General features: G+C 35.9%; 1 protein-coding gene across 3 annotated transcripts; it reads right to left on the bottom strand.

The window, feature by feature from the left end:
• Positions 1-1117: 1117 nt before the first annotated feature.
• LOC123694190 (splicing factor 3B subunit 3) lies at positions 1118-10116 on the bottom strand. 3 transcript variants are annotated; one of them, XM_045639546.1, is made up of 17 exons: positions 9952-10116; positions 9434-9681; positions 8959-9129; positions 8515-8709; positions 7867-8341; positions 7472-7629; positions 7198-7374; positions 6477-6784; positions 6015-6170; positions 5641-5825; positions 5291-5457; positions 4779-4983; positions 4459-4598; positions 3745-3971; positions 2844-3291; positions 2381-2655; positions 1118-1317 (listed from the first exon to the last, which is right to left on the bottom strand). In XM_045639546.1, the coding sequence occupies exons 2-17, from the start codon at positions 9657-9659 to the stop codon at positions 1177-1179; spliced, it is 3654 nt and encodes a 1217-aa protein (XP_045495502.1). In that variant the 5' UTR covers positions 9660-9681; positions 9952-10116; the 3' UTR covers positions 1118-1176. The 3 variants fall into 3 exon arrangements, 2 of the variants coding, with proteins under 2 accessions (XP_045495502.1, XP_045495503.1); XR_006751781.1 differs by lacking the exons at positions 1118-1317; positions 2381-2655; positions 2844-3291; positions 3745-3971; positions 4459-4598 and having other exon boundaries at positions 4847-4983; positions 5291-5449; XM_045639547.1 differs by lacking the exons at positions 1118-1317; positions 2381-2655; positions 2844-3291; ... (4 more) ...; positions 5641-5825; positions 6015-6170 and adding an exon at positions 6898-6950 and having other exon boundaries at positions 6654-6784.
• Between the last annotated feature and the right edge of the window lie 391 nt (positions 10117-10507).

Genomic DNA, 10507 nt, shown 5'->3' with positions numbered 1-10507 from the left:
CCTTCTACAGATTTATTATATGTATAGATTTGTTTGGTCAAAATATAAGGTCTTATTTAATTCATTTCATTAAATTAAGTCAAAATAAGCCTTGAAATAGAATATCTGAATATTCTGGACTTATCAACAAATGATCAATTTTCACTGCTTTTACTACGTAGGTATTGTTTGCCAATAATACTCCAGAGGCTGTTCAGCACTTCATGCGAACGTGGTCATTTTATTATACGAATGAAATAATAATTACTCAGCTGTCACTTGCGTAGCATAATTAGTTAGGCTCATTTACATATATATGTACTTCCTTTGAGTTATGTAATTATAGTAAACTAGATTTCCGCCCGCGTTTGCAAAGGAAAACCCGCATAGCTCCCGTTCCCGTGGGATTTCCGGGATAAAAACTATCCTATGTGTTACTCCAAGTTACCCTCTATATGTGTGCTAAATTTCATTGTAATCGGTTCAGTAGTTTTTTACGTGAAAGAGTAACAAACATCTATACTTGCAAACCTTCGCCTTTATAATAGTAGTAGGATTTTCTAATGTATGACAGTCATTTGCGTTTTCATGTACATAAAAAAAGTTGTCAAAAATCATCAGTTATTCGGATGTTTGGATAAAAATGATCTATGTGCAGTTATTTTATTTGAGTTTATTAAATTGTAACAAACTATCTTTCCTTTGTAGAACATATAATTACATATTATAATAATATTATGTAGTCTATACCCGACCCCACACATGTTGATTACTAGGACGTGTCATTTAGGGCTACATAACGACCCGTTCTTAGACCTACCCTAATAAAATAAGTTGATAAAAATTGGTGAAGTCGTTTCCGAGAAGTTCAATTACTAATCTGACACGCGAGTTCTACTCTAACATACTTAAATATTATATGGAAATTAATATTTTAGTGCCTCACTTTAATTAGAAGTATGTATACTTAATTATTGAATAAGGGTTGAATTTTGGTTGTGTACTCTGTGAAATCAATTTATGTTGAACCACTCATTTTAATTATCATCCATTTGTGTTACAAAATCTACTGAATATGAGTGATATTAGAATAAGTATTGCTAGAAAATTTAAAGGAGGCAATTAAAACAAACAAAAATTACTTGGTCTTATTTTTATTTTCTTATGAAATAACCTTAAATAACCACACAGAAATACTTAAAAGGCGTATCTAGTTCTAATATCTTCTAGTTTCTTAGACACTTCTGCGGGAGTTCTCTCCAAGTCGCCCGCTATCGCCTTTTGCTTGGCCGTCTCGAGCGAGTTGAATTGCTCACATAAATCGCCGTCAATTACGTTCTGTAACAATTAAACGTTTTAGAAAGTTAGAAATGACATCAAGACTAGTTTCATCTTAGCATGCTAGGTTTAAATGTTATGTGTGTAATGCAAGGTTCATCCCGTAGCTTCGCTCGTGTACGTGTGGTACATGGAAGAATAGAATTTCATGTTAATCCATCCAGACTACTCTATAGTGCAGCTACAATTAACTAGTCGTTATAATATATTGAAATATATTCATAAATTATTCAAGGATAGATGTTTATAGATTAATAATATAAGGACACAGATCTTTGTTATCCTTTAGCTAAAAAACTACCGAATGGCAAATGCACTATATTTGTTAGTTAACAAGAACGGCTACCCGAGTATCACACCAATGACGCCGCAGGATCAATCAATCATAATCAAAGATGGAAATAAAACTATTCGTTCCACACACTACAGAAGTGCCTAATGAATTAGTTGATATGTTCGTTCCACACACTACGGCAGTACTATACACAGCACGTCCGACTCTCGGGGACGCGCGCGGTGTGCGGGCCCCGCGCGGCGCCAGCACGGCGGGGCGCGCGGGGCCGCACGCCGCGCTCGCTCTACCAACCGTGTAACACAACCGCGTAGGCACGCGCTTGCTGACTTGCACGTTTGGATAATGTGTAAAGTGCCATTTGTTTTAAATATTTTCAAATGGTAAATGTGTACACCTACACCTATATTTGTAACAGCATTCTTGCAAACTAACAGAATTTGAATTTTGTATAACTACTAAACTCAAAGATTTCTTCTTTCTTTCAATCAGACTTTTTATAACATGACATAACTTTCGAATTGTATTAATTAATACATTCAACATCATAAAGTTATATAGCTTTATAATTTTAGTGTAATTTGTGTTATCTGTAAATATGATGAGTTAATTATGTGTGGTTTCTAAATCCTACAACTAACAGTAGAATGTGTAGTGTAACAATTATGATTGAAAAGTGAAAACTTACATAAAATTTTGAATGAATTTAACTAACAAGAAAGGCGATTAAAACATAAATATCTAAATAGATGGTCTGACAAAGAACCTCACCTTAACCGGATAATAATAGCTCCTGAATGACAAGTGATCTCTGCCACACAGCGGCGGATTCTCGCTTCTCATGTGCATCTCCAAGTGTTGGAAGAAGTCGTGGTCTTCCCTCGACGTGAATGGTAACAAGACTCCCAAAGATCCACTAACAGTTGCATATAATAATGCTTCAGAACCTCCAGGAATCAAAGTGGCTCTTTGTAATGAAGTTATTGTTTCTCCAACATGGAAGTTGACCACCATGTCTCCTTTTTGTGATGCTCCGTTTAATAGACCTGGAAATTAATTTAGTTATAATGGTGCTAATAAAAGAGGTTTAATTATATTTTGAATGGATCTTCAGATAAAGGATAGTAATCACTTGAAATCATTAGTCTAGCATGTGTGAATTGAAATGGTATCATCATTTAAAATAAACTGTTGTTGGAAAATAATTATATTTAAACTTCATTGTATAACTCACCTCTGTCCCATAATGCTTTGTTGCCTGTAGGGTCTTCATCAACATCATCTGTTACAGATTGGGGCAGTCTCATAATAGCAATATTTCCAAACTTGTCAGACATAGCTATTGTGTCGTAATCTAAAATACACGTATTTGTGATCCATCTAGGATTTGTATCATCTGCAAATATAATCAGTTGGTTCTCTCTCTTTTTGTATTTCACACAGAATATAGATTCTTGAACATCAGACACGAAAATCCTATGTCTTATAGTTTTGATGTCTGCAATGAGGTTTGGAATGTGTCTGTTTTCGCATTTCCGCAATAGCTTTCTCCTGCCAATGTCGTACAGTCGGAGCATGCGACCGACACCAGCTAAGAGACGACCGTTGAATGCGGCCAGTGCTCCAGGATATTCATCAATTGGAGTTTTGTGGACCAATTCTAATTTTCCTGTGTTGTACATCTGAAAAAAAATGAAAATGTAGTATACGTAAAATAATTTCGTAATAATTAAATGGGTAATGTGAAACTTGTATGAAAACAATCTCAGATCTAGTTAAATAATCGTCAATGTATTTCAGATGAAACACGGAATAGGTAACATCATTGATATTTTCAAACATTAATTAAAATACATAAATAATGCATCAGGAGACCTACCAGCACTTAAATTTTTAAGTAACTTTACTAAAATTTCAATTCAGACTAATAAATAAGCTACTGTTTTTTGCATTTGGCTAATAAATGGTGCTTACAAATAAGATAAAATCATGAAATTATTGTATTGTAATCTGTCCATTTAAAGTGTGTTAAAATAGAGTCTAACTCTAGACTTACATACAAAAATTAAGTAAATCTAATAAATTAGTGCTAAAAATGTTAAAGACCACACACTACATTTAGTTCCAACCCTCACCTTATACACGTGCAGGCTGCCCTCGGTGCAGGAGCGCGGCGAGAGCACGGCGTCCCGCGCCACGCCCACCACGAGGTGCGTGAGCGCGTGGTCGCCGTGCGCGGCCCAGCGCAGCGCGCACAGCGACACGGCCGCCTCGTTCTGCTCCAGCGGCACGCGGCACAGCGTGCTCGCGCCGCCGCCGCTCGTGCCCATGTCCACCACGCGGATTTGGGACGCCCACATACCTGTTTGTCAGACGTTATTATTACCTTTGTTGTATGCTTTAAAGTTGTAGTTCAGTACTATAAACTAAAAAGTATGTTAGAAACTTTTAAACACCTGTTTCAATTTAGTTTTATTAAATTATTAGTTCAATGCCTATGGTATCTGTGGTAAATGGTAAAACTATGTTAAGAGAATTCAAATGGGCTTCTACAAGAAGTCTTAATTGATTAATAAATATCCGAGTTTATGTAAACTATTATTCTAGAGATTATACATCCAGTTACTTGGAATAAACATAAAATTATTTTTTCTAGACAATGCTTAGTAATTTACTAATTCTAGAATATGTTTGTATCTAATGCTTGAATCAAATGATTTACAGAAATCATCTGGGATTAACGCATAGATTTAATGTAGCCACAATCGATTAGAGCATGTTTGCTTGTATGCAAACCACTCTTGCCCAGAGAATGTGGCAGAATAAAATTATTTTATTTTTTTACACACCTGCTCCAGCTTTAGGTGATGAAAATATGTTTTCTGGCAAAACATCAGATAAAAATGCATCTGCCATTTCATTAGCTAGCTGTTGTTCTTCAGGACCACCGCCAGCAGCTGCTTCTCGCATTTCTTGCGCCATTTGTACCCTGATAAATAAATATACCTACTGTTAACTTGTGTTTTATAAATTTGAAGAAAAATAATAGTTATTGATAAAATCAGTACTGCAGGAGTATCCACAGTTAATTCAGTGAAGTGTGTTATTGTCATCAGTTAAATATATTTTTTTGTTGAAAATCAAATACAAATATATTTTTATTATTTACCTTCTTTGCTTTTTCATTTCTTCTGTATATGAATTGTGATCAGTCTCCAAGATTATGATGTGATTTGTGTCCGGGTTGACAATGAATTTTCTCGGCGTATACTCAAGGGGTACATAGTTCTGATTGAAAACTGCACCCAACTTTTCCAGGGCCAAAATTCTCAAAGTGTTAGATGAAATCGCTACAATACCCTCCGTACACTGTTCTGTAAGAGAATGAAATCTTTAGAACTTTCATACACAAACTGTTATACTTGCTAAAAATATTTATGGAGGTAAATTTGTCCACGGCATGGTTTTGCCACCTTCATCACCTGAGCGGCTCCAGTTAGGCTATGGAATATGCCGAGTTCCGCACTCAACTGCAAGCAGGAGTTTGGATATGCTCTACGACGTTGTGGGCTTATCACTGCATGCTACAGCTACGCACCACTCTTACAAAGCGCAGCCCGAAAGCCGCACTTTGCAAACACGTCGATCGAAATATGGTTCGAAAAGACTAAACTATTATACCTGAACTGAATCCTGCTGCATATTCCAAGCATTCATAGGAAAGTGGTGTGAGATGAAATCTATTTTGATATTGATATCCAAGCCATGTTCTTGATGATACAGCAAGTACAGCTTCTGCAGACTGTACTCTCACTTTGAACAGTTTTACTGGCCGTGATCCTAAGTACCTTAAACATTATACTTTGTTAAAATCAAAGAAAAAGCAATAATTTACAAAATAACATTGAATTATCTCAGATCTGGTTAAGACTCGTCAATGAATTTCAGATGAAACACGGGAGCGAAAAAGTTGACATCATTGGTAATTTTAAAAAATAAATAATAAAGGACTCAACATAAATTATAATTACCTCGTTCTAGTGTCTGCTAAATCGCCACTAACAGAATCCAACGTTGTTCTTAACAATACACCATTGCTCAGTCCAATGTTCAAATGTAATGCAGATTTAGCGCCCGATTCAAAAGGCTGATCTACAATACATAGTGACTCTGGACTGGCTGGCAAAGCTTGCATAGATCTTGGTGAAAGACAATCCTGAAATAAAGAAATATGATTAATTGATATTCCAAGAGACTACATAAATAATTTTATTAGTACTAATTCAGAAGTTTATTGAATAACGCATTTTAGGTTGTTGTAATCACATACATTCAGTGGTGTCCTAGTATCATCATAATAAGTTATTTTAAGTAAAAAATCTTTAATACATCTATTTATACTTACAGCTGGATCCAATGAAATAATTCTGACAGTGTTATCACTCAAGCCCACAGCCAAGAACCAAGCTCTTTGCTCGCCAGTTGCAACAGATCCCAGTGCCATACAAGATACATCTGATGATAACTTCTTTCTTTCAGTATATTCATTGAGTTGTCCAGTCTAAAATGCAAGGTAAAGGTCAGAAAATTGTCAACCAACATTATTTAATGTACAATTTCATAGTAGTTTTTATGAATTTGTCCACGGCATGGTTTTGCCACCTTCATCACCTGAGCGACTCCAGTTAGGCTATGGAATATGCCGAGTTCCGCACTCAACTGCAAGCAGGAGTTTGGATATGCTCTACGACGTTGTGGGCTTATCACTGCATGCTACAGCTACGCACCACTCTCACAAAGCGCAGCCCGAAAGCCGCACTTTGCAAACACGTCGAAAAATATTTTTCATAATACAATAGCAACTTACGGGGTCCATTTCAAAGTAAACCAATTCACCGCCAGTTAAAGCGATTACTACTTGTCTTTGATTTACGGCACATTTTACGATCGACTTTTTGCCAGGCGCCTTCCATTCGTTCACACGCTTGTCTGCGCGTATGTGACGAATACCATCAGGGTACACTTGCACTAAGGCATCGCTGCCTAGAGCATGGCAACTCAATGTGGGGGTTGTTCCGAGAAAGCCAGAATCTGTCACTTCTTCAACTGTTTCACCAATAGAGAGCACAAGCGTAGCATTAACGAACGATACAATGATGTAAGAGTCATATTCGTCTGCAACCAAAAGAAAAACACTAATAGGATAGAGAAATTTCGTAAATTTTGAATAAAGAAAATTCCTCTTGACAGCAGCCTCCAATGACGAAAATGGATTCCATGATGCCTACCTTTGCATGTTTTGAGGAATCCATCTCATTTGCTCATCGCCCGATAGTCGATTCTGAAAAGAAAAACCACTGGTGTTTATGTATGACAAACAACCAGGGTTTTATTAGTAACTTGTTGATAATAAGGAGCATTCATAAGTGGTTATTAGGTAGCGTCACGGTATTTCAGTAACACGGACCAATAAATATAATCATTAGCTCCTGTAGAGACTACTTTCCTGTGAATTGTTGTTTTATGGGCTTGACTTTTATTTTACTTGAATTAAATGCAGGAAAGTGAATAAAAATATATTTACTCACCATCTTTATGCCTGCGGACAGTCCATACTGCATTGGGTGAACCCGGCAATTCTGAAACAGCCATTTCTGCAACTTCTAATCCATGTCTTAAGGCCCTTAAAGATGATCTGGGGCCTCTTCCACACGCAAGATATACTTGAGGAGTATCTTCACCAGTTAGGTCTGCCACTTGAGAAGCTAAAATGAAAATTTTAATTTAATTATGGGGTTTATGAGACAAATAACAGTTTCAGACTAAAGAACTTTTACGAAAGCTAGATACTCTGACATTTACCTAATATGGGTGAAAGTGAATCCAATTCATCAACAAGCACTAAATTTCTTAGTGGTCTTGGGGCAAAGAAAAATGTATCGCCCTCTTCCAAAGGCATTGCAGAGCTGAACTCTGGCTCATCATCTTCATCACCCAAATGTGCAATTTGGTACAAGTAACTGAAAAGCACAAATTATATTAATATGTATATTTTTTTTTTTTTTTTTAATATAATGTTTTTATAATTTTAAATGTTTATCTCACATCAGTGTGCACCTGCCCCATTAATAAGGCAGGACCTTGGTTCTGAGATATTTAATATAGCACGAGTTATATAAATGTGTCATTGGGATAGCCTTATGACACAGGCTCACATGCATAGATCTATGAAAGTGAAAATATTATAAAATACTTACTGGTTGCCAAATTCACATGCAACAAACAAGAACCCAGTTTTCAAGACACACATAGATGTGGCTACTGGTACTGTATCAAAATATTTGAGTTTGATTTCAGTGACCATGTCTTCATCAGTTTCTATGGTGATTTTAAAAATATCACCCTGTTCAGTCTGTGCCAAAAAGAAAAACATGGATTTTGTCTTGTGTGTTGCCGAACACACAAAAATCATTCCCCTCTCTGGGTCATCTAAATCATTACGTCTTCTCGGAATAGGGCATCTGATATCATGCTGGTCTCCCAAATTCTTGTAAGTCAAATAATTTTCTGAACAAATCAATACTCCTGAAGGTCCATCATTGCCACCGGGAACTGTGATAAGGAAGTTTGCATGTTCTTCCAAGGGTTCAGAATATTTTCTTACTACATGGTTGAGACCCAAGTCAAGTTCGTAGAATGTTAATGTTTGTTGTGTTTTTTGAGCTGCTTCACCTATAAATAAAAGAAAAGATTAGAATCTTAAAGAATAAGAAACACTTTATTTAAATTAAATCTTATATCATACAGGGAGGATTTAGCGTCACTGTCAGTCAGAAACACGGACCTCAAGTTAATCATTTACTTTGGAATATGGAAACATTTAAAAATAGTTTGTATATACATACCAGTAGGATCGGAATCAGCTTCTTCATAATCAATTTCCAAGCATGCAAACATTGGATTTTCAAATCCAACATCAACTCCAACCATGTGATATACTAATGTGTTAGACTTGTGTGCTTCCAAAGGAGAAGATATAGTTAATCTCGCTTCAGCATCTCTGTTCAAAATGTAAACTAATTTTTGTTTTTCGATAGCACCTAAAATAATAATAATTTATAATTAACTAATACTGTTGAATTTTTATAATAATTGTAAGTTGAAAAAAAATATTTCATTTGGTATTCATTTGCAAAATAGTCATAAGAAAATATGGATTTAATAAAAAGATAGAAATATATAGATAGAAGAAAGTAGTATTTTGGATTGCTCCTAAAATAAAAAACCCTCTTTCTACATTTGATCACAAACTATGACAATATCAATGAATATTAAAAAGAAAATCTTACCAATCATAACTGCTCTTCCTTTGGGATCAATAGCTAGATACTGTCCTGGTACAATTCGTCTACATCCCGATTTGCCAAAGGTTTCTTGATGCACCTTCTCCAGTATATTTTTAGCTGGTATATACTCTAATATCACTATTCGACCAGAATCTGAACCAATGACAATGTAATCTGGAAATAATTGTTTTGTTAGATCTTGCATGCGGTCATGTAAAGATTTAGTGGCATATTTATTGTAATTTTAACTGTCCCATGAACATGATACATCCCAGCAATCACTGTAATTGCCAAGTGCGACGTGATGGGTGTTCTATCTATGCATCTAGTTATACCATGCACCCTTCAATAATAAGAGCCATGGAGCAAGACAATGCAATATGTAAAGAATTTAAGGTTATAAAGTAACCGGCCGATCGCCGGTTTTCAACAATCTCCTTCATGGACATTATCGCACGTGGTTCTAGAGGTTATTTACCTTTTGTGCCGCCAGTGAGTCGAAACGCCATCATAGATCTTATGACACCGAATATTTCTACTTTCATCAAGGTATGCACTTTCCCGGTGTTAGGATCTGGGCGAAGAAGCTCTAATGTTTTCCCACGAGATATTACTATCTCTTGTTGTTTTGTTCCAGAGAAATTACCATGCACCGCATGAGTAATGGCTGTTGAGCCTTGGAGAGTCAAGTTGTACAGGAACATTTTGAACTTATCTCATCAGTCCCTAAAAATAGGAAACAAAATTAATATGGGAGTGGTCGGACACCATTTATCTTAACAACTTACATTGAAGTTAGTCTAGTAGTAGTAAAATGTGAAGCTCGTAACTAACGAAAGCAGAAAAATATTGTGCTTCCGAATGGGTGAGCATACGTATAATTTCGCACCTTAAAAACGACCACGACAAATACTTAAAATCTATCGTGGAGATACCTAGTGCAAATACAATAATCACATTACTCAAAATATTATAAGAATTAATTATTTCACATACCTGAGTAAATTAAACGAGGGATTGCCGCGATGCGGCTAGATAAATTTGCCGATAAATTAAAGCGCCTATGAGCGTAGCTCAAAATGGCGGCTCGCGAAAGAATTGACGCTTCTTCAATATGCATGTTGATTGTTGAGGTTTGGACCGGCGCCTGAATCTGACCAATCAAAATAGAGCATTTGACGCAATGGCGGCGATTTATATAGATATGGTATTGCCATACTCAGAAAAATAATTTATAAAACTAAAATAATTTACAAAACTATTACGCTAGATGGCGTGGAAAACAATTTTGCATATTCTACTGGATACTAGATGGCTCTTCTAGTTGTTGCTTGCAATGGCACCTAGTGTTGAATTAATGAACTGATTTTCAAACAATAAAATAGAGATGTCGCTGTAGGCTTTTCGGGACTATATTATTGGAACGACGTCGTCGTCGTGCTCTGTGGTCGTCGTCGATATAATATAATTAATTATTTATAGAAGGCGGTTGCTTATTGAAAACCACAATAAACCTTACGATAAACGTGATTCGGAATAATATACAAACTTT

This window comes from Colias croceus, chromosome 9, assembly GCF_905220415.1.
Source record: "Colias croceus chromosome 9, ilColCroc2.1".
In the NCBI taxonomy this organism is placed as follows: Eukaryota; Metazoa; Arthropoda; class Insecta; order Lepidoptera; family Pieridae; genus Colias; species Colias croceus.
Note: the sequence above shows the minus strand (reverse complement) of the source record. Positions and strands in the feature narration are given on the sequence as shown.